This window comes from Eschrichtius robustus, chromosome 8 (genome assembly GCF_028021215.1).
Source record: "Eschrichtius robustus isolate mEscRob2 chromosome 8, mEscRob2.pri, whole genome shotgun sequence".
Taxonomy (NCBI): domain Eukaryota; kingdom Metazoa; phylum Chordata; class Mammalia; order Artiodactyla; family Eschrichtiidae; genus Eschrichtius; species Eschrichtius robustus.
Genome location: NC_090831.1, coordinates 125,811,888 through 125,836,747, shown reverse-complemented (window position 1 = coordinate 125,836,747; position 24,860 = coordinate 125,811,888). Strand labels below are relative to the sequence as shown.

The 24,860-nt window shown below is 43.0% G+C and overlaps 1 protein-coding gene across 5 annotated transcripts in view; it reads right to left on the bottom strand.

The window, feature by feature from the left end:
- Window positions 1–24,860, bottom strand: part of ACTR3B (actin related protein 3B) — a 61,607-nt gene that overhangs the window by 12,669 nt on the left and 24,078 nt on the right. For 2 of the 5 annotated variants that reach the window (XM_068549748.1, XM_068549743.1), the window contains 6 exons: window positions 18,552–18,676; window positions 17,672–17,782; window positions 7,837–7,932; window positions 6,812–6,919; window positions 3,506–3,649; window positions 599–772 (listed from right to left, as the gene is read on the bottom strand). In XM_068549748.1, the coding sequence (XP_068405849.1) occupies window positions 599–772; window positions 3,506–3,649; window positions 6,812–6,919; window positions 7,837–7,932; window positions 17,672–17,743 (594 nt within the window). In that variant the 5' untranslated portion in view covers window positions 17,744–17,782; window positions 18,552–18,676. Of the gene's footprint in view, window positions 1–598; window positions 773–3,505; window positions 3,650–6,811; window positions 6,920–7,836; window positions 7,933–8,877; window positions 8,956–13,711; window positions 14,183–17,671; window positions 17,783–18,551; window positions 18,677–22,212; window positions 22,294–24,860 lie in introns of those variants that run through there. The other 3 variants (XM_068549744.1, XM_068549745.1, XM_068549747.1) reach the window with 3 other exon arrangements.

Sequence of the window (24,860 nt, the reverse complement as noted above, 5' to 3'; positions counted from 1 at the left end):
TACAAATAAAATCCACTTTATTTAAACCTTAAAATGTTGCCTCTTGATGACTGCTTCTGCAAAAGTAATAATAATTCTTTGTGACTATAGTTAAAATGATGATATCTGTAATTCCTAAAGCCCATCTAACTAATGGAAAGGTTAGTCCTCAGGGAGAAGCTTTAACTAACTTGCAGCAGGGAACACAGCAGGACCAACTGTCTGGGGTTAAAAACTGCCACTAGGATGGACCATCACCAAGGATGGAAAGGTTACATGTTACCCGACTCCCATACAAAGGCAGACTGCATTCGGCCCCCGGGATTAACTAGTTTTCCTATTACTATGGATTAATTTCATTTCCATTATCTTCTATTGCTCTTAAAGCTTCTCCCTAATCACTCATTATCTCTAACGGAGAACCAAGTCTAAAGGGGGGCATCAGTCAAGCAGGCAACCTGCACAGGGGCAGGTGCAGCGTGTATGTACCCCAGTGTCCTCACGACAGGCGGCCTGAGAGCTGCTCAGGAAACCCCACTGGGGACTCTCCGTACACACACGAGGTGGCAGTATCGCTCCACACGTGCCATACCTCACACTCAAAAAGCTAACATCGTACCTCCGGGTGAAAGAAAATCTCAGGGCCCAGGAACCTTTCGTAGCCAACGTCTATAATGAACTTCTTCTGGTTGACTGCATTGATCCCCGTGTACTGTTTGATCCACTTCTGAGGATCCACATCATACTTGGCAAATTCCTTGACGATATCAGGGCAAATGTAACAGTATTTCTCCTGCAGACACACACACACAGATGTCACCAGAGTCTGCCCTCTGACAAGTACCCAGTAACCCGCAGCATCAAACACCCTGAAATGAGTCCCGCCCACACACAACTCCAGTGTGGACGCGTGGCCAAGCCTCATAGACTTTTCATGACTACGCTCTGGACCTGTAAATCTGCTTCCTTTGCCGCTTGGCTATGAACCTCAGCCCTACTCTATCAAATTTTGCTGCGTACCATCTGAAGTGATGTCTAAAGGTACCCCTCTCCACACAGCGCCTGGCTGGGCACACACCGCCATCCACCCTGCACCAGCAGACCACACTCCCCACGGTGAATGCGGTGGATCTCACCCCCATGCCCACCACGGCCCACCGGTGGGCCGTGAACCTGCTGTGCAGCCCGACACAGCACGGTCATCGGCTCCACGACAGCATTCCCTGAGCGCCTAGGCACACGGGATGCGCAAGTGAACAAAACACACACAGACCCCTGCCCACTGGAGCATAGGCTCTGGCTGAAAGTCAAGAGAGTAAAGTGACAGCATGATATGTAAGTAAATGACACAGCATGCTAGAAGGCGGCAGGTGCCACGGACAAAAGAAAAGGCCCGCTTAGGCGGGATGGAGCTGATGGTTTCCACCCCAGCACCGGACCAGCCTGACGGGTGGAAAGTGTCTCCTCAGCGTCTGGTGACGCTCGACTGGGGATCTCTGGGTCGATCATCTGTCCTGAGAGCTAACCTCAGCAAAGCAGCAGGTGGCACTTGGGTGGCAGATTCTGAAAGTAAGCTGCCTGTGGGCAAGATGGGCTTTGTTCAACACCAGGCACACAGCTGGTGCTCACTACACATTTTAGAAGGACCTCTGAAGGTCTTTTCATGATACCAAGTTTAAAGTTTCTGAGAATCCCTGAAACAGATCCTAATACCATCCTTGATACACTTTGTCGAACTGTAAGCTACACAACCCTGCCTGTTGACAACAGAGCGAGTCAGTCCATATGACTTTAAATCTACAGACTGGAGACAGAAACAGTACATTGCCTTAAGAGGCCTGGTCAATTTCTTAGGGCACCTCAACTGGCTTAACTGATTCGGTGAAGTGGGATGGAGCACAGCCCTGTCGGCCCTAAGTTCTGGACGCCCGCTGCACGGACGGTGTGTGCCAGAGCCCACCAGCCTCAGGCCCACCAGCGACCCCGGGAGTAACAAGGTGCAGGGGCTCTAACCGCCCTTTCCAGGATCTCCTCCCTCAGGGAGAGAAGTGAGGCGAGAACGAACAGCAGGGTCGGTGCAGCTCACCTGGAGGGAACACGAGGAGTGTCTTCCACTCCTGACCTCCACTGCCGAGCGGCACACTGTCGGGGCCTGAACGGGCCAGCTCAGGGGTCAGGGTCAGAGCCGGACCCCAGAGAGCCAGCAAGTAGAGGAAATGCCTCCCGATCATCACGCTCAGGGCTCTGCTCACCCCACGTCCACCCCGAGGGCCGGGTCCCATTTGTGAAAGAGGGGGTGCTGAGGGAACCTGGATCAGAGACCCAAATCTCCTTCCTTGAAGACAGGCAAGGAGAGGAAGAGAGAAAGTTGGGGAAATATTTTATTCTAAAAAGAAAGTCTTATGTTGCTTCTACAACCTTCCCACCAGAAGGAAAGGACGGGCCCTGGTGCCTTGGCTGGGCATTCGCGGTGCTCCCATCCTGGGCACACGGGGCAGCGGGCCCCTCCTCACAGGAGCCCTGACCACTGCCAGTGCGCCCGGGCTCAGAACACCTGTGCTCACCAAGAGTGGCGGGTGAAACGCGGGAGTCCCGCCCCCGCCCCATGCTTCCTTTCCTTTTAGCCAGCCCGGTCCTGGGTGCTTAGTGCGAGGAATTCACGGAGCAGCAATGGGGGCGTGGGAGAACAGGCTAAACTCCCCTGCGGCTCAGAAGCTAAGTGTATGCTCAAGGCCGTGTGTCATCCCCACGTTTCAATTCTTCTCCAGAAACAAACAAAACCCTTGCTCTTCATCTATGTGAAGATCACACTTGTATTACTAAGAATCTCTTGCATTTTGGCTTAAAAAAAACACAATAATTTGTCCTGATTTTGCAACCTGAAAAAGAAAGCTCCTTTAATCAGGGTCTGTCAACTGCTACACACAGAGTCATACAAAGACCAGACTGATGGATCAGGTCAAGTGGGCATTTCAAAAAGGGACCAATGAGCCATTTTCCTTCTACTCTTACTGATTTAATTTTAAAACCTCCTGTAACTTTTCCAGCATGGTAATTACAGTCTGGAAACTACATGTGGATTCTGTTTTATGCTTCCACCCTAGAACAGCATTGCTCTGAAGTGTAGTTCACAGGGCACAGAACCACAGACTCCAGCTACTGGAAACCAGTTTGGGTACTGGCTGCCCTCACAGGGTTCCTCACGGCCGCTGCTGCTGCTGCCTGCTCCTTACTCTAGAAATGAACGTGGAGGGAGACGTGGGAGGCACATCCAGCTAACTCAAGGTTCCACCTATCAGGCGCCAATGAAACAATGCTGTACTGTGTAGGACGCTCAACCCCAGCGCCCAGCCTCAGTCAGGCTGTTCTCAAGTATAGCTGGAAGCTCCACAAGCGTACACAGATCGAGACCCACATTCGTGGGGAGTGGGGAGGAAGGAGGGTGAGGGCGGGGGGTCTCAGCAGCAAGGGAAGCACCCAAACACCGTTCCTCTCTCACCCGCAAGCCGTTTGCTTCTGCTTTTACCTTGATGGCTTTGGCAGTCTCCAGCGACTGCTCCGGAGGAATCCCCACCTCCCGCTCCCTCAGCAGCTGTTGCATGAAATACGTAATATCTCTCCCTGCGATAGGGATGTGTTTGATGCAGCTCCCAATGACATACCCTTCTGCCTAGGAAGAAGAGGAGACAGACGGCGTGTGAGCGACTCCAGGAGAGAAGGGCTCCCTGGACGCTAGGTCAGTCTCCCGCCCCGCCCCGCCCGCGTCACTGCATTTACTGAGCCTCCACTCTGTGCACAGCTCGGGCCTGGAGGTCTTTTCAAACGACTGCAGGCACAATTCCGGTAGTAGAACCGGAGATGCCCCGTAAGCCACCAAAATGACGTCTTCGTCAGGAACGTAAAGAGAAAAACCAAATAAAATGGCTCATTTCCAAAAAGTACTGCCGTTTGTCAGAACAATGGATCAATCACTTTTTTCTTCCTCTAACCAAAAGGAAGACGTTTATCTATAAAATCATTAAAACAACTATAAATCCACCTGTATTTGGTTAGCAGGCAGGACATGGACCCCAACCACCTGGACTCAATCCGGCTCCACGTCTGTGGGCTGAGTGGCCGTGGACACGTCGGGTAACACGTTTCATCCTCAGTTCCTTCATCCATAATATGGGGCAAACGGGGTTTACAGTACAGAATTCATGAAACAGAGTAAGTCCAGCTCACAGCCCTGCTTGGGACCGGTAGTTAGGTACTCAATAAATGGTCCGGTTTACTGTACAAAGAGCGGCACTTGGTAGGAGTGATGCTGGCCAGTTCACCCAAATGCTCTGCCGTGTGAGACCACGCTGGGAGGAGCTGGGATCCTCTGCCAGCGCCAGGAAGGGAGCTACAGCCCTTTGCCCGCGGCCCGCAGCTCGGCCCGAGGGCCCACACCTTTTAAAAGGAGCTATACACACACACACCCCCGATATATGCGGAAAATATGCCTGAAATATACATAAATAACTAGTAACAGGGTTCTCTGAGCAGGGGGCCTGGAGGAGGAAGATGAGAAGGAAGAGGAGGTCTGACTGTCCGCTGTGTGTCTCCCTGCGGGCATGGCGCCACGGAAGCCAGGCTCGGAGCCTCCGGCTGCTCTACAGAGCTGACAGTCAGAGAGAGAAGCCCTACCCAGCTTCATCAGGTAGAGAAGAAACACTCCACGATTCCCGTGAAGCAGTGGCTTCTGTGCCAGGTGCCCCTGAGACAGAGGGACAGGAGTGACTCCACGTTTCGGGGGCATCAGTTCTAACGATCGTAAGCACAGATACAGTTGCCAGTTAAGTTTCAAGAACAAGTCACTGAACTCCTCGTGTGCTTTCTTCTGATGTACCTACTTCTACAAGTAAGAGTAGGTGTGGCCTTTCTGAAGAGTCCGAGCCATTTATAAAATATTTTAAGATCCAGATAAAAGGTATGTACAAATTATTAAAATAATAAAGATCAACTTCAAAACTCCTAAGAATATGAATTCTAACACAAACTATTCACAATTTTTGTAATCCATGCCTTACATGTAACATTTTCTAAAATGAATTCAACCAGTGTTAAGTAAGTATCAGCTTCATCACAGCATTAGATATATTAAAACAACCCACAATCCAACAACAGGAAAATAAGTGAGTAGTGTTACACCCTCACATGATGGGCTATTATGTAGTTACTATTTTTTCACAGAATATTTAACCCTAGGAAAAAATATTAGGGATTAAACCAACATGCAAAAGATAATTTTAGGATTACATTGTACAATTAGAATACAAAATCAGACATAGGATATTCCAATTTTGCTTAAAACGTGCACACATGTGTTTAAGAAAAAGAGCTTAGAAGGCTATACAACCAAAAGTATGATGCAGCCCTCCAGGTGGGTTTATGAGTCATTTTATTTTCTTCTTCACATTTCTCTATTTTGTCCAAATTTTGTACAACAAATGTAATTTTTATAATCAGCAAAAAAACTGAACTGAGAAACATAAAAAAGTTGAACAACGGCTTTCTCTGTGGGCCTGTACACTGTGTGGCATTCGTTTTCTTTTCTTCTCCTCAATCAGATGGATGAGGAAGGCAAAGAAGCAGGGCCCACAAGCACCTCTCCGGACCTTGGTCTGTGCTCATCTTTGAGGGCAACCCTCAGAGAGAAGGCCGGTCAGCATGACTCCTCAAGGGGCACGAACAACTGTCACAGCCCACTAAGGAGGAAGTGCTTGGAGCCCGGCCGAGGGGCGCTCCGAGCACAGAGAAGGCTCTGCCCTGTCTCCCTCACCCCGCGGAGGGCACACTGGCAAGGGCACGGGGACGACACATCGACCTTCCCCTGCAGTGATTCCTGGCCTTTCAGGAACTAAAGCCTTAGCCTATTAGTACATCATTCCTTCCACTTCCTGAAATGAAAACGGTGGCTATTTTTTCAATTAAAGTAAATGGTTTAAAAAAAAAAAACAACCCAGTTTGCATTTTTAAAAGGAGCTATACACACACACACGCACCCCATATATGCAGAAAATATGCCTGTAATATATGTAAATAACTAGTAACAGGGTTCTCTGAGCAGGGGGCCTGGAGGAGGAGGATGAGAAGGAAGAGGAGGTCTGACTGTCCACTGTGTGTCCCCTTGCAGGCAGCTTCCATTCATCTTCAAAAAAGCAAACTTCAAATAATTCATTTAAATACTCCACGGGACCGAAAGAAAAATATAGACGTTGTCTCTTGACCCTGAATTAGGAATCACTTCTCTAATATTTTGAAAATTAAAACCAAAAAGTGACACTGCAGAGCATTCTGCAAGTCAAAAGGAACAATCTCCCCTTCTTGGCTCTTAAATAAATTTTGAAAAACAAGAAGCGATTTCTCTAAAGCGTGAGCTGGCTGAAGCCGTCCACATCGTGTCACAGAGCTCACCCTTCAGAGCGGCCGTGCACCACGCCTACTGATGCCCAAGCTGACAGCTCAGAACGTAAGCCAGGAAGGCCCTCCTGGTGATGGACCCCGGGTGATCAGGCAGAGCCCTGGAGACCCCGAACGACTGCTGACATCCTGACTGCAGAAATTTCCCAGCATGAATTCCAACTTGCCAGCACCAAAGACACTGGTCTTCTTCTTCTTTCTCACATACCTGAGTTTAAAGACTCTTGTTACCTTTGCTAAGTACAGTTACGGTTTCTAAAGTGTACTTTAGAAAGTACCTTAACTTCTGTACCTTAATTACAGAAGGGTTTTTTCCTTTAATCTCTCCCCTTACCTCCAGTCGGGGGAGGCCTACAGAAAGCGAAGCACTGAACACTCTGCTTACCACTGGGATAGCATGGGTGACCCCATCCCCACTGTCGATGACGATCCCCGTTAACGTACGTTCGCCCACTTGTCGCGAGGTCCAAGACGCTGCTAAGGCCAGCACTGCCTGCACCAAAGACACGGAGACCATTAGCATTCGGGGAAACTCTTCCCAAGGACTGCACCTGATTGTTCTCAGGTTCAATCAATAAGACCTTTCTTACGAGTAACTCTTTCCCTTCCCTATCCTCCATCTTCCCCCCAAAATTCAAATTCCAAATTGAACAACTAACATGCAAATTCTGTATACTTCATCTGGAGGGGTCAAGTTTTCAATAAAATAAAAGTTTTGCAAAGAAAAGCCGGAGAGAATCACCAGAGGCAACAGCCTGTGCTATCTCCCAAATTAATTTTCTATGCAACTCCTTCTCCTTTTTCTTAGAAGGGACTGGAATATGCAGAAAACATTTTAGGAGATACTTTTTAAAAATTTATTCCCCAAAATCTCAGTCAATTCCCTTGTATAGGGTGGCAGATAAATAACATCCAAAACCCACAAAAATTCCCACACTAAGAACAAGTAGCTTCAAAGGAAGTCCTACAAGCTCATGGAACCACAGGAGCCCAGATCCCAAAGGGGGAACCCTCTAGAGACATTTGTTTTGTTTTTTAGCAGATATTATAGTATCTTTCCTTTTTTATGATCAGAAGTGAAAGAAGCCAAAAAAGAACCATCATATCGATCTTGTCACCCAGAGAAGAATACATTAGATTCTAAAGCATGTAAAAAGACAAAAGCTGGACAAACTCTATACCAGCAGTAAAAACATAAAAATATAAATCATAGAACATGGTCTGTACAGTGTCTGAGTTCAAACCTGAATGGGGTGGGTGGGTGTGTGTGTGTGTGTGTGTGTGTAGGGTGTGGAAAAGGAAGAATGCACAGCAGCACAATCTTACAACAGAGGCCTTGAGAATCACCATTTCTTCCACTATTAGACAGCTAAGGTCATTTGGGAATCATAAGAATCACTTTGTTTTTACCTGAACTGCAATGTAGAGTCCTGGTACATTAAATGATTCAAACATAATTTCTGCAAGATATTCTCTGTTTTCTGGTGTGTTCAGTGGAGGCTCTGTCTGTAAGAAAACATTCACTATATTTAGTGTTCACCCAAATTTCATGTAACTATATCAGAATCATAAAAAAGTTAACCTAAAAGCATGTTAATTAGGATTCTGTACAACTTCCTGATTTTACAGGTAGCGTACACCCAGAGCGTACTCTAAAGAAATTTGTACTTAAAGAAACTGTCTTAAAGAACTTTGGCTGCGGGGCTTAAAAGCTTTGACACAGCAGAGTAAAGGCCTCTCTAAACACTTCTGCTCTTATTAACCACCCCGAAACAGGAACAAGTTACAGAAAAGGGAACTCTACCTTCGATAACATAACACCCAAACACCCTGAAACTGAAGAGCCCTGCAGCAAGTTGCCAAGGGTAGTAATAACCCCACCGAGATGAGTGAGTATGCCAAGAGGGAACACCGGTGACTTCAGACCCCAGGCAAGCTACACAGGCCTCCAGAGAGAGGAAAAGCAGTGAGCCCGTGCTTGGAACAAGACCAGTTTGAGCAGAACAGCTGAGAAGCCTCCCTCCCCAAGCCCCACCTGCCATCAGAGCACAGGCCGCAAGGTTAGACAAAGCATCTTTGCCATCAGCTGCGAGGCAGAAAAAGCTGGGCAGAAGCAGATTCACCCAGACACTGCCCCCTGCCCGGACTCAACTCACACACACAGCCTGTCCAGGAAGAATTCCCCTCATTCAAAGAGGAGGAAAGAACACAAAGAAACCAGCCAAAGACCATATAAAAACACTGAAAGAAAAAGAGAGGGAAGAGAGGAAAGGAACAGGAAAAACAAATGGCAGACAAAAAAACATGTACCCAGAAAAATGTAAAAATACAGCAGATGAAAATCATGATAAAGACATTTCAAAAAATTCAAATATCTATTTTAAAATAATAACCGTTATCAAATAGGAGGAAATTAACAGGATTACAGAAAGATAAAAAGAATAAATAAACCTGCTTTTTTGTCATTCAGCAATAGGTTGTGAACATTTTTCCATGTCAATAAATATGGTTATACATCACATATTTAAGCTGCAAAACAAAGAAAGAAAGAAAGAAAAAAAGAATAAATAAAAATTCTCTGGGCCTTTTGGCAAAAACTCCCACATTACCCTTTGTTATAGACTGAGCTGTGTCTCCCAAAATTCCTATGTTGAAGCCCAACCCCCAGTGTGACCGCATCTGGGGACAAAGCCTCTGGGGAGGTAATCGAGGTTAAATGAGGTCATGGGGGAAGCCCTAATTCGACAGGACCAATGTCTTTGTAAGAAAAGGAAGACACCAGAGAGCTCTCTCTCACACACGCACAGAGGAAAGACCGCGTGAGGACACAGCGGGAAAGCGGTTATCTGCACACCAGGAAGGAAGGTCTCACCAGAAACCAACCCTGACAGCACGTTGATCTCGGACCTAAAGCCTCCAGAACTGTGCGAAAACAAATGTCTGCTGTGTAAGCCACTCAGCCTGTGGGATTTTGTTATGCTTAGTTCGAGCACCTAAAACACCCTTAAAGCAGGAAAAGTACAGCCAGCCTTGGCCATCAACACAGATACGTTTGTAGCACTGGGATACATGGGGCCACACTTACAGAGTCTTCAGGGCAGGACGGTGTGACCCAAGAATTCTACATCTGGCCACACTGCCAATCAAGTATGTTGCAAAAACAAAGGACCTTTAAACATATAAGAACTTGGGAGAATTTGGCTCCTATGAAGCCTTCATGAATTAACTATTAGAAGATAAGCTTTTGCCAAAAAATAAGAATGCAGAAAGTACAGCCAAAGACTCACAGTGAGCAATTAATCCATTTAAGATGTAAGAATAAAGATTTTTCTTTCCAGGGAATAATAGCTATAGAACAGAATGCAAACATTATAAATTAAAACAGCAGAACCAGCATCAAGTTGAGAGGTACAGATGGAAGGAGAGGTATAGATGGAAGGAGAGAATATAGACATTGATATCCTTGTACCATGGAATCAAAAGGTAATTGTTTTATTATAGAGTATCAGAGACATCAGTAAACCTAAAGTTGTAAATAGTAGAATAAGTTTAGTAACATAATCAATCAAAAGCAGGTGACAGAGGAAGGAAGAGGAGGTAAGAAAATGTGGAAATGTACCAACTTGATCACTGACCACAGTAGGAAGTAATCACACCTAAACAAACACAGGCAAATATATTATACAGAAGGATAGTTACATTAAAATAATTTTAATGAATTATTATGAATTATTTTTATAAATAGTAAGTCTTAAAATACTAATACATAAATAAAACACATTAAAACCAGAAAGCAAAGCATATAGTAGAACAGCTGAACTAAGGCCACACACACCTGTCGCACGGTGGCAGGCCACACCAGCCCGGTTAAAAGGAGAGCTCGTCCCACCTTCAATTTTACTAAGTTTGGAAAGCGATTTCCTCTCTCAGTGTGTAATTAGCACTGACCTCACAGGAGTCTAAATAAAGTGCTCACGGCAGCACCCAGCACGTGGTGAGTTATTGTGACTAAAATCATCAGCAAGTACCAGTGAGAAACTCACTAAAGACAGTCTCTAAGACCATGAAACAAAATCAAATTACATTCTCTAGGCAAGAAAAAACAAGGTGCCTCACAGAGGTCCAAAGTCAGCATTGCTTCTAAGATCAGAAAAAACCTTGGGACTTCCCTGGTTGTCCAGTGGTTAGGACTCCATGCTCCCAACGCAGGGGGCCCAGGTTCGATCCCCAGTCAGAGAACTAGATCCCACGTGCGTGCCGCAACTAAGGAGCCCGCGAGCTGCAACTAAGGAGCTCGCATGCCGCAACCAAGATCCGGCACAACCAAATAAATAAATAAAATATTAAAAAAGAAAAAACCTAAATGCTCATCACTAGGAACTGATTAAACAAATTATGCCACATCCATAAAATGCTACACTTTGCAGCAATTAAAAAGGATGAGCTCTTTGCGTGCTGGTATGAAACAATCTCTATGATAAACAGTTAAGTGAAAAGAGAAAGGCATCTCCACACTTTACACATTCTTAAATGTTCTTCTGTATCAACAACTTTTTTTAAAAAAAATCAAGGTGTATGGGGGCGAGGAATAGGGAGCTGTTCAATGGACAGAGAGAGCTTCAGTTCTGCAGGATGCGAAGGTTCTGGAGACCTGTCACACAACAATGCGAATGTAGGTAACACTCTGAACTACACACTTAAAAAAGGTTAAGGGAGTAAATTTCATGTTTTTAATCACAATTTTTAAAGGTTTTACAATAAAAAACAAGGTTACAACCATATGTGTATTTCATTACCATTTTATAAAAACAAGTTTATATATAATCCATATGCCTGCACACAATTATCTCTGGTTAAGAACCGGTAAAGGTGTTTTTCCTCCAGGAGGGGGATCTGGGGGGCAGCACAGAGCTGGGAAGGAGACACACGTGCACGGGAGATCCTTCTGCACCTTCTGAATTCTGTGCTGTGCGTGTTACCGCTTCAAACAAATAAGCAAGTCTGGCTGTCAGCTCGCTGGGGGCTTTAGCTTAAACTCTTGTGTAGCAATGATGGAAAGCTCAAACGCAGCGCCCCAAGTTAAGTTTTAATTACTGTGATTAGAATCAATATATAATATTCCCTGGATGGGAGAGAGAAAGCAATCTTAAGACATATGTGAGAAAAAAAAAAAGACATATGTGAGAAATAGTAAAGTCATCAAAAGCAGATTGTAAATAAGGGATCTGAAAGTCACCCAACAACAACATAACTTATTTTAACATGCCTACCTCAGGGGGTTGGGATTAAATTTGTTAATACCTTAAAGCGCCCAGCACATAGCTGGCACTGTGTTATGATTACTATTTTAGATTTCTTTCATTTAAAGCACATGAATAATAGCTGCACATTCCAACAGTACTGGCTACAATATATCTCCTTAAAGTACCTCCTACCCATCTGAAAAACAGGCCTAATAACTACCTCCCCCAGGGTTGTTGGTGGGATTAAATAAATGAGTGAATACATGTAAATACTTGGTGAGGGGAGGGGCAGGGCACATAGCAAGCGCTGAATAAATGTCAGCTATACCATCAATAATGTAATTCACACCAGAAGAAATTATATATATTAGCTACAGAGATCTATAAAATCTTTTCTCACCATGAAGAGAAATGCAAGCACTTTAATAAGTTAACTTTATAAACAAAGCATTTAAACTGAGTAGAGGGGAAAAAAGGATCAAGAGAAGAAGACTAAAAAGGCATGAAAAGTGTGAGCACAGTCGAGAAACATTTCTTGCCTGCCGGCTAAGAGCTGCTTATTTGGTTTGAAGCAAAAAGTGAGCCTACAGAAGACATTCCCAGCAAGAAGTAGATTGACCCTGGCTCCTGGATTCTTCCTGGGTTTAAGTCCAGTGTCAAATGATGTTCCAAATATATCCCAAATGGATGAAAATTATGTATAAACATCAAAGGAAAACAGGTTTACTACATAAAAACTTACAGATTCAAAAACATAATCTACAAAGGGAAAAAAAATCAATTCAGAAAAAAAAGTATCTGCTCCTGACAACAGCTTCCTATCTATTATATGGAAGAGTTCACAGTATAAACAAAATGTGATACATACATAAAACAGAATATTATTCAGCCCTAAAAAGAAGGAAATTCTGACACATGCTACAATGTGGCTGAACCCTGAAGACATTATACTAAGTGAAATAAGCCAGTCACAAAAGGAAAAATACTGTAGGATTCCACTTATATGAGGATCTAGAATAGTTACAGTCATAGAGACAGAAAGCAGGATGGGGGGGTGCCAGGGGCGGGAGGAAGCAGGAAGGGGGAGCTATTCTTCAATGGGGTCAGAGTTTCAGTTTGGAAGATGAGAAAGTTCTGGAGAAGGATGGTGGTAACGGGTGCACAACAGTGTGAATGTACTCAATTCACCAAACTGTACATTCAAAAATGGTTAAAATGGTAAATTTTATGTACATTTCATCACAAAAGAAACTTCTAGGTAAAAAAAAAAGATCATAGAAATCACAGCAATAGGAAAAGCAATAAAACACTGATATGTACAAAACACAGGACAAGAATAGGCAATTCACAAAAGAGAAAATACAGCTAATAAACACATGAAAAAATGTTTAAGGTCAAAGTTATTAAAAATGCAAGTTGACAACAAATAATCAAAAATAATATTAATCAATGCTGACAAGAGTTCTAATAATGTGACCTCTAGTGCACTGAAGATTTCAGCGTGAAATGGTATGCTAAAGATTCAAAATTATTAATACTTCTGTACCCCCAAATTATATATAATTTTTATATTTTTAATATAAAAAATGCTAATATAGAAAACACTGTGCAAAGATTACTTCATATTACTTCTTAGAAAACCAAGAAATTGGAAACAACAGTAAACATCTAAAAATAGTGAAACTGCTAAACAGATAGGAAATATTCACTGGATAGAGGATTGTATAGCCATTAAAATGAGGATTATGAAAAAAGTGTAAGAAACGGGGGAAGCGGGACAGAGGACACAATATTGAATGCAAAGTCATACAAAAACATGGGTGAAAAGATTAAATGAAGATACACTAAATGTTAATATTTATGTTAATGGGATGTGAAAAGTCCCACAGATATCTTTCAAATTTTCTAAATCACACTTACAGTTCTATAATAAGAAAAATCTTTACAAGAGTTGTGAAACCCTGGGTTACAGCCTGTGTGTAAAGGCCACAGAAACTCCCAATACAACTTCCTGATTTATTTATCCAGACGGAGAAACTCACAGAGGCAAGACGGCAACACAGCAGAAGCAGCAGTGCGTCTCGACACGGCTCTTCCTGGCCTTCTGGCTCCCGATGGGGATGGCACTCGCCACATCCAGCCAGAGTTGTGAAGACAGCTGAATGAATTCTCGTCTTGCCACTGTCTTCATACCTGTAGTCACATCATTATGGAAGGCACTGCAACGTGCCTACCCTGTACCTATTCTCCCTTCTGCCTTAATGACAGACCACTGATCAATCACAGGCCCAGAGGAAAAGCATTTCCCAGACTTCCTCACGGACAGGGATGGCTAAGTGAGTAAGTTCCGGCCAATAAGAAGCAAAAGCTGATGGATGTGGCTTCTAGGAAAGCTCCTTACAGGGTTGAAGGCAGACTCAAGCAGTAGACTCCCTTCTGCTCGCTCTTAATGCCTTCTTTCCTGGAACGCAGAGGTGATGAGGGAGCTGCAGGAGCCAACGTGGGGTCATCAGGTAACCTTGGAATGAAAGCCATATGCTAGACATACTAGAGCACAGAGACCGCTAATGACACCAGAACGCTGCCCTGCCAGCACTGCCCTCCCTACTACAAATGTATGTAAGGAAAATAAAACCCTTAGCTTGCTAAAACCAATATTTAATTACTTGCTGCCAAACAATTCACCATCTGTGAAGAATTTACATTAAAATATACATACTTCTATTTAAGGGAATGTTTACAATGTAATTAGGTTCTCCTGGCTCCTGGATCAAATTCAGCATTATTAAAGGCATAGTCTTATGGGTTCTGAGAATCATAATCATAAACCCATTTTTTCCTCAATCCTCCATTTCTTTTATGTTTACCACCAGTAACTGTTCCTTTAGGAGACCAATTTAAATGAAACTTTCCCAAACCATTATTTACAACAAGATCTAAATAGGAGATATCAAGTTTTTCTTATTTTTTTTAATACTGAAGCATATGATTAAAACATCACATGAATGCAAGTTACACAAACAAATTTATTCATAATAATGGTGAAACATCATCTGGTATTAATTCAAAAATAAAGAATTAATCCATTCCATAAAACCAATCCATATTTCTGGATAAAGACAGCAAACTGAACACGTGTCCCTAACACTGCTCCACCCCCAAGCCTCTCTATAACTGCAGTAAAGAAACCTTTTAAAAAATATAAATCCTGAAGGGAGGGAGACCAGGAGAGGAGATGACAAGGTACTGTAAGGTGGAAAGCACGTGGGCCAGGGGTGACGCACTTAGCATACCCAGGGCTGTCAACCTTCGCACCGGCTGGTGGCTTCCGTACTGGACACAGCAGGTCTACATCATTCTCAAGAGCCAGGGAGGCAACTATTATGGCGAGTCAGGACTTACCACGTCATGGTCAGCCTGACTAGGCTAAGGGACACCCGGAGAGCTGGTAAAACATCATTTCTGGGTGTGTCTGTGAGGGTGTCTCTGGAAGAGATTAGCATTCAGCGGACTGAGAACAGAGACACGCCTTCACCAACGTGGGCGGGTGTCATCTGAGCCACTGAGGACCCGAATGGAACAAAAGACGAAGGAAGGGCGATTCTCTCTCTCTCTCTCTTTAAGCTGGGATGTCCATCTTGCCGGCTCCTGGCGCTCAGGCATTCTTGATCAGCACGTGCTGCTTGCTCTTCCTCCTTGATTCATATTCAAAAAGTCTGCCAATCTCTTCTAAAGTTGTAACTCGATTTCCACTCAAGAGCACTGCAATTCTTTAAAATATATGCTTCTGTTTTGAACTCTGGGCACTTCAGTATTGGAGAAAAGAGTAGGATTCCCATTTGCTATCTGCTCAATCCACATGACCGATACAGCCGAGTCTCTGAAACGTCTTGAAAAACGTGAGCCGTAATGAGCTCATTCTCACCTATACGCTCAGGCATCTGGTCACCGCAGTCAGAAAGAACAATTTGGGGGACTACTGAGGGACCTTTAATTTAACCCCTTTAGACTCTCTTATACCAAAAAGCATTATCTGGTATAGCAGTTCAGTAAATGTCTTCAACTGACTTCTAGACTCGGCCATAAATCTCTATACCTGCTTTACTCCCCTTGAACTATTCCATTAACTGACGACTTAAGGGCATAAACCTGAAAGAAATGTACCATTCTCATTACTTCCTCAATCACATCATGCAATGAACTGACCTTGCAAAATTCAAAGCACAATACACAGAACACAATATTTTCTCTGTTTAATTTAATAAACTTGATTATTTTTGAATATTCATTACAGGTACTCATTTTTGGCAAATGGACTTTTCCATATTCACACCAAACACCTCCAATTCCTTCCGAGAAAGTGGTTTTATCTTACTAGCCTGTAATGTCAGCTAAAGCAGAAAATAATTTCTTGTAGGAAACAATTCCTGCGGGCTGTGTCCTGGTGGTGTGTGTCTGCTCCACAGGCGAGGACTGAGCGTCCCTCTGAGTGGAGTGAGAGGGGACCTCCTGGCGTGGGAAGCTGAGGCGGACAGAAGGAAGCTGCAGGGCGGCGTGCGCTCCCGAAGTCCCGTCCAACAGGTTGTTACGCAACACGCGAGAGATGGAAAGACGCCAAATGGGACGGGTGGGAATCTGTGATCTACTGAGGCTTTAAAGACAAAGCCACTCAGACACACTGTCAGTGTCCTGGCTCCATTTATTTTACGTAAACCACTGTAGACGCACAGGAGAGAAAACACATGGTGGCCTGTAAAACACAGTATTCACACTTGGCAATTCCTAGTTATGGCGATATAGCCAGAAAAAAAGATCAGGGCACTTGCAGGGACTTGCTGTAATAGACATTAAACATATAGATTCCACTACCTACCATAATAGCCTTGTAGTTAACGTATTTTAAGCCAGATAATTCTAAAGAACACTCCATATTTAACATTAGAAAGAACTATATAATTGGGGATCAGGGACCATTTGACAATGTACTTGCATGGAAAAAATCCAAAGCTAAATTATGTAGGTTGTAATGTGCAGCTTAATGCTACGTGCAATTGCTCTCCACAAAGCAAGTGTTTTGTACGTGTAATTAATTTTAACTTAAAAAGAACATTTCATGGAAGGAAACATGTGAAGTTGAGTCGAACAATTAGAACAGATTCCATAACCAAGAGATATTTCTTTTCATTTCTCTGTAATGCTTTATTTTGTTTGAACAAGACCAATTACGTACCACAATATCAGGGCCCATAACTCAGGTCAATTTTATTTTAGAGTGCAATTTAAACACTGGCAAAATAACATCTTGACTCAGTTTCCTCTGCTATATAAGAAGCAAAAATCAGACTCATCCAGTTACCTCTCGAGGACATCCAAGTGCACAGTTGGTTTCCTACCCAAATCCATTCCTCCCTCCACCTTCCCTGCTGTTAGAGACCTGTTTAGGTACCTACCCTCTTGGGGCCAGGTGATCAGACATCGTCCCCTCACCAGCCCAAGGGAGAGAATCTTGATCAATCTAAACCTGTCAAGGTAATTCCATTCCCCTTGCAAGGGACCAGGCTAGGCATGGACAGATGGCGTAAATCTGCTGGGAAGGTTTCTAGGAAAGGCATTCTTAATTCCTAAAAAGTGCTTCTACCTCTGACAGCAAATACACCAAGAGGTGGTAAAGGAACTTGGGCAGCCATCCTGGGGCTTGAGAGGAACCAACACAAGAGGCCAAACTACTGAATTAGGCTGGTCCTTGCCTCCGTCCCTGAGCTGCTGAAATCACGAGCCCTGGAGCGGCCTGACTCTGGCCTTTTTGTTTCATGAGATAATAAGCCCCTTTTGGCTTTCAGGCATTTTTGTTGAGCTTTCTGTTATTTGCCCAAAAAGCAGCCCCATTCATACAAACAGCTTTAGCAGGCATTAAAAACTCCCCAGGGAAGAACACCTTGGGTTTAAAATCTACGCAACTTGGACTTTACAGGGATATATTCCTCTTAGGTCCAGTTACTCACCATTAAAAAATAATGATCCTCAGGCTCAGCTCGAAGATACTTAAAAATCACTTGTTCCATGAACCTTTCCATTAGATCCCAGTCTTCAATTATTCCGTGTCTTATTGGCCACTAAAGCAAGAGAAACCAAACTACATCAAGCTTCAGTTCACATCAGTAAGAGCAACAGTTTAACGACAGCACTGGCCCGGAAGAGATGGAAGACAGCAAGTTATTAAACAGTTCCTCTGCATGGAGTGAATGTTAATTTATATAAAGAAACAACAGGCACTTTACCAGAAAGATTACATGACATTACTGTTTATATTCTACTCCACCCATTTCTAAGCACAAAGCATCGTTTTAACAATGGGGTAACAGATGGAAAAGCAGAGCTAATCTACAATACCATTCGATCTGGAGTTTGGGGAGTGTTTTTTTTTAGAACAAATGTCTAGTTAAATAACTTTAGTGTTGGTGTGCTGAACTGGGCGACTGGGATTGACATGTATACACTGATGTGTATAAAATTGATGACTGATTAAAAAAATAAAATAAAATAAAATAACTTTAGTGCTTCTTTTTAATTGATCAACCTGCAACTTTCCACATGTGACAGGTTACTTAGTCAACCTGCAGGTTTCCACAGGAGCAGACCTTGCTTTCCACATAACCCAGCGGTCCCTGAGTCAACTCTGCATTTGTAAATTCACTTGATTCCCCATATCAAAAATACCCTCATCAAAAACAACAACAACAAAACCTCTCTTCAAACGTAAGAATAAAACATATTCTAGAACTCACAAGTACAGATTCTACACAAGCACCCTCTTGCATCACTCGCCCTGCTGCTCTGCTCCCGGCTGTGCACTTGCAGAAGCGAATCCCGGGAGGAGTTTACCTTTGTGGCGTACGTGGGTTTATCTATGGCTTCGTCCCCTATGAAGAAGTCCAGGTCGTCGACACCCCTCAACACCCTCCTCTGGGCTTGGTCGACCACCTTTGCCGACTCTCGGATGGCAATACCTTAGGAAAAACAGCACAAAGAGCCCATCACCATACTCATTCATTTCAATGATCAAGAGAGGATGATAAAATCCCTATGTATGTACAAGTAAATTTTCAACGTTAGGGTTTTATTTGGGGTCGAGTGTGTTCACAGAGAAGACTCTGTCAATGAGTACATCAAGTAATACAGGAACAAGTTACCATGTTCCAGCATTATTTTCAGCGTGGCACAAAAGAACTCAGCTGGTCTGCTTCTAATGCCGACAAAAGCTACGTTACTAAATTTCTCAGTTTCATCTGAAAAAAATTCCTCAAGATAGTAAGTGAAATGCCCATGGAGTATCAAATAGGTTCCAAATTTCTAAATACAATATAGGAGACAAAATTTAAAATATAATACAGAAGAAGAGAGTAAACTGAAAAACGCCTCATGTCATTTTCATGAAACTCTATGTCAGATTTAAAACATATTTTTAGTCTTGTTACCAAAAAATAAAAAAAAAACCTGATTTCCCATTAACAGAAAAACTAAGAGGTTGATGACTAGTATCCGACAAAAAGAAAAGTACAATAATCAAACAACTGTATTATGTAAAAATATTAATGGCTTTTTTGAAACATTATTTTACTAAGAGCTTAACCTTGATACTTAGGAATATACTTAGTAGTAAATAATCATATAAAACTTAACTCCAGAATTAACCTCTAATGAAATGTGGAAAGCTTCACAAAGATTCAATTTTCCATTTAAACTCCTAACCCCTGGTTAAACTCTGAGTTCCTAAAAACTACTCTTCATCAAATTCATTCCAAAACTAATTAGTAAACAAATACAATTACTTTTAAAGGTAGATTATCTGAAATCCCCAATTTATTACAAATGAAAAATAGCAACAAAGCTACGGGAGTGAATTTTAATCCTTTATCTCAGAAAGCTACCTTTAAGTAACAGGCTGAAGAGGTGGAAAAAAAAAAAGGACAGAAATCACTTTGCCCATCTCCTTTTCTCACTCCAACCCACTGCCACATTTAGTCTCGAAGCTTTCAAGTTACGAAAGGTGGCACAAACCTAAAGGACAGAATTTCTGCAGGAAATGCTGGGGCTGAGCCTAGAGAAGGCATCCAGGTCAGAAGCAGTGAGCCCGTCGGGGCCACGAGGCTGAGAATGGGGCCAGAAAAGTCTGGAGGGCCAACACTTACTAAGGCAACCTGTGGAGACAAACACAACCCGTCTCTGAACACTGAGCAGTGGCGCACTGACACGGAATCATCTGATGCGCCAGGGAGCATTTCAAAGGGCCCCTGGAGAGAGGGCTTGCAGCCGACCTCAAAACTCCTCGCCGTGTGGCAGTGCCAGATTCCACCCTCCGGGCAAGACCAAACCTAACTATGCATGAATTTAGAATTAAACTGCCAAGCCAACATAAAAGACTGTAAAGAGACAAAGACAAAAAGATTCTTCAATTCATGACTTCATTCAAGTTTGCCAACAATTTGAGGGCAATATATCTAACCAAAAGAAAACTCACCACCTTAAAGAAGAAAACGCTAACCTTAGTGAGGATGAAGCTGCCACGCTCAAAAATTCACCTGACAACAAAGTAAACCTTATCCCTCCCAAAAGGGAGATGTAAGTACTCTGACCCCAAATCACAGGAGATCTGTGTTTTAGTGGCCCTTAGCAGCAGCAGCAGCAAGAAACCATAGAGCGTGCTTCTTTTAACTATTACACGGAAGCAACTAAAGCCATGAAAGAGAGTAAAGGTTTATAGAGCTTATATTCAAAATCTTTTGTTCACACCTATGAAACGCAAGATGTGGTCCAAATAGTCCTTGCGAACATGATGGAGAAATGTGTCTAAAGAGTAGCTATCAGTGAGCATCTCTGAGTATTCACGGAGTATACACATGACTCATCGTAGGACACAGATCTACATCACCCGCAGCTTTCTCCAGCACACCACAGCTTCCTACAGGACCCTGACTCAGGTGTAAACAAAGACAACAAGTGTGCGGAGAACATTAAGATGGAAAGGACAACAAATATAACAGATAACAGGATCAGCACCTAAACATTCCAACCACTTACATACATGTGGCATCTCCATGCAATGGAATATCATGAGGCCACAAAAAGCAATGAAGCAGTTCACAAAGTGACCCACAACGTTCTCAAAGATGGAGCGCCACGAGAAAAAAAGCAAGGTGCAAAACGGTGTTCGTGGATGCCACCACTTAGGTAAAAACACGTCTGTGTATATTTGCTGGGACGTGTAGAGCTACATCAGGAAGGAAGAAACCAGAAACAGTAGTTGCCATCTAAGAGGGGAAGTGGATGGTAGAGAGTTAATTTTCACTGTACATCTTTTTACAGCATTTAATTTGTATGTCACATGAATGCATTACCTATTCAAAATTAATTAAATTTGGACTTCTGCTTCTGGAAAGATGGAGTAAACATACTTTTCTCTACTCCTCTCACTAAGCACAGCTAGAATCCCTGGACTTTATATTTGAAAGAAACATAAAAATGCTGAGAGGTGGGGCTTCCCTGGTGGCGCAGTGGTTAAGAATCCACCTGCCAATGCAGGGGACACGGGTTCGAGCCCTGGTCCGGGAAGATCCCACATGCTGCGGAGCAACTAAGCCCGTGAGCCCCAACTACTGAGCCTGCGCTCTAGAGCCCGCGAGCCACAACTACTGAGCCCACGTGCCACAACTACTGAAGCCCGTGCACCTAGAACCCGTGCTCCACAAGAGAAGCCACCGCAATGAGAAGCCCACGCACCGCAATGAAGAGTAGCCCCGCTCGCCGCAACTAGAGAAAGCCCGCGCGCAGCAACGAAGACCCAACGCAGCCAAAAATAATAAATAAATAAAATAAATAAATTTATTTTAAAAAAAAATGCAGAGAGGTGAAGAGAAAGCAGCAGACTGGCTAGGGACCTCAGGACCCAAGGAACAACACGCTGGTGACTTCCAGGTTTTCGCTTGTCTCATGTATCCTACACTGGCTGCCAGGGGAGCCAACAACCCAGAAACACCTGTGGGAACAAACAAACACGGTCCCCAAAAGCCTGTTGTCTCCAGCCAAAGGAGGTGAAAGGGGCAGTGAAAACATACAACTGCCTGACTCCAGTCAAACACGACAGAAAAACAAACCCCCCCACGCGCAGTGTAGACACCACGTGGGAGCCAGGACTCATCTCACCCCTCTGCCTCCACACCGGGGTCCTGCCAGAGGAGGCCCGGTGGAAAGTCAGCACTTCCACCCCTCACCCTCCCGGCGGATGGTACCTGCAGAGGCCCAGTCAGGGGTCTGATCCCCCGCCCACACTCAGCAGCAACATGGAGCGCCTCCCCAAATGAGTGTCAACAAAGGCCAAGAGGAAAACCTGAACTTCAGCCCCAAACTGGCATTAACAAAGGGTATCCCCCTTCCCCTGCTGAAGAGATATCAGAAATGACTTGCCAAAGCATAAGATTTAAATAAGATCTGGAATCTCATAATACCCAAAATGTCCAGGTTTCAATAAAAAAAAAAAAACTCTCACCATAGCAAGAACCAGGAACATCTCAAGCGAAATGAGAAAAGATGATCAATAGATACCAACACTGAGAGGACACAGAGAATTACCAAACAAGATTTTAGGAGCCATCGTAAAATGCTTCAATGAGCAACTACAAACGCACCTGAAACAAATGAAAAATAAAAGGAAGTCAGCAAAGGAACACAAAGTCACAGCAAAGATGAAAGATATAAAGACAAAACCCACAGAAACTTTAGAACCAAAATACACAATACCTGCAATAAAAATGTCAATGGATGAGCTCAGCAGCAGAAAATGACAGGGGAAAGAGTCACTGAACTTGATGACAGCAAAAGAAATAACCCAACCTGAACAACAAAGAGAAAACAGACTGAAAAACAAATGAACAGGGCTTCAGGGACATGTGGGCTGGACAACAGCAGATCTAATATTCATGTATTCTGAGTCCCACATGAGAGGAGAAAGGAGGTAGGGCTGGAAACGCATCCAAAGAAATTATGGTTAAAAATTTGAGAATTTTTTTTCAAATTTGGGAATTCTCTGGTGACCCAGTGGTTAGGACTCCGCGCTTCCACTGCAGGGGACCTGGGTTCGATCCCTGGTTGGGGAACTAAGATCCTGCAAGCTGCGTGGTGAGAAAAAAAAAAAATTTGGCAAAAAAAATAAAATAAACCCATAAATTTAAGGTTGAATAAACTCCAAAGAGGATAAACCCCAAAAAAATCCAAAAACTAAAGAGCAAAGAAAAAATTCTGAATGCCTCCAGCAAATTTCTCATCAGAAATCAGGGAGCCCAAAAGGAAGTTGCATATTTTCAAGTGTTGCGAGAACTGCCCACTCAGAATTCTATATTCAGCAAAAATTTCCTTCAAAAATGAAGAGCAAATCTAGACATTCTCAGATGAACAAAAACTAACAGAATTTGTCACCAACATATCTACTCTAAAAGACTAAAGAAAGTTCTCTAAACAGAGAGGAAATGATAAAAGAAGGAATCCTGGAACATCAGGAAGGAAGGAAGAACAAGAGCAAAAATATGGAAATTACAATTCCTTTCCTTCTCCTCTTGTGTTTGCTAAATTATGTTTGGCAGTTAAAGCAAAAATTATAATGCTAATGTGTTTCTCAATGTATAACCTCAATTGTAACAGAAAGGGAGGAGGGTAAAGGGACATAAAGGGAGATAAGGTTTCTACGTGTCAATGAAACTGGTAAATGCTGACACCACAGACTAAGAAAAGCTATGTATATATAAGGTAATAGCTACAGCAACCACTTAAAAAGCTCCACAGAGAGAAGCACTCAAAAACACCACAGATATGGGACTTCCCTGGTGGTCCAGTGGTTGGGACTCTGCGCTCCCAATGCAGGGGGCCTGGGCTCGATCACTGGTCAGGGAACTAGATTCCCACATGCCACAACTAAGAGCCTGCATGCCACAACAAAGATCCCGCGCGCCACAGCTAAGACCCAGCGCAGCCTAAATAAATAAATAAGACACCACAGATAAGTCAAAATGAAATTCTAAAACATACTCAAGTAATCCACAGGAAGTTAGGTAAAACAAAACAAAGAAATGAAAAACAGAAAGAACAAACAGAAAAAGAACTAATCAATAATCACAATAAATGTAATGGTCTAAACACACCAGTTAAAAGACAGATATTGGTAGAGTGGATTAAAAAAACATGATGGAACTCTACATTGTCTACGAGAAACTCTCTTCAAATATAACAATATACAGGCACACCTGGTTTTACTGTGCTTTGCTTTTATTTAGTCTTTTTTACAAATTGAAGGTTTCTGGCAACCCTAAGTTGAGCAAGTCTACTGGTGCCACTTTTCCAACAGCATTTGCTCACTTCATGTCTCTGTGTCACATTTTGGTAATTCTCACAATATTTCAAACTTTTTCATCATTATTATATTTGTTAAGGGGATCTGTGATCAGTGATCTTTGATGTTACTACTATGATTTGCTGAAGGCTCAGATGATGGTTAGCATTTTTTAGCAATAAAGTATTTTTTAATTAAGGTACATACACTGTTTTTTTAGACATATGCTATTGCACACTTAACAGATGGCAGAACAGTGTAAACATAACTTTTAAATCGACTGGGAAACCAAAATTTCGTGTGACTCGCTTTATTGTGATATTCACTTTATTGCAGTGGTCTAGAACCAAACCCACAACATCTCCAAGGTATGCCTGTATGTAGGTTAAAACTAGAAAGATGGAAAAAGATACTCCACAAAAATATTAATCAAAGAAAGCATGAGTGGCCATACTGCTATCAGAAAAAGTAAACTTTATAGCAAAGAAAATTACCACTGATAGAAAGGGACATTAAATAGCAATAAAGAGTCAATCTGTCAAGACAGAGCAATCCTAAACGTGTATGTACCAAAGAATGCTGCAAAATATGAAACAAAAACTCAAAGGAGAAAAAGACAAGTCCACAATTATAGATATAGACTTTACCTCTCTCTCAGCTAGTGATGGAACAAGTAGAGAGAAAATGAGCAAGGATATAGAAGAACTCAACACCATCAACCTACAGGATCTAACCGACGTGAAGAGAACATTCCACCCAACAAGAGCAGAACACACGTTGTTTTCAAGTGCACATGGGACCAAAATAAATCTAAT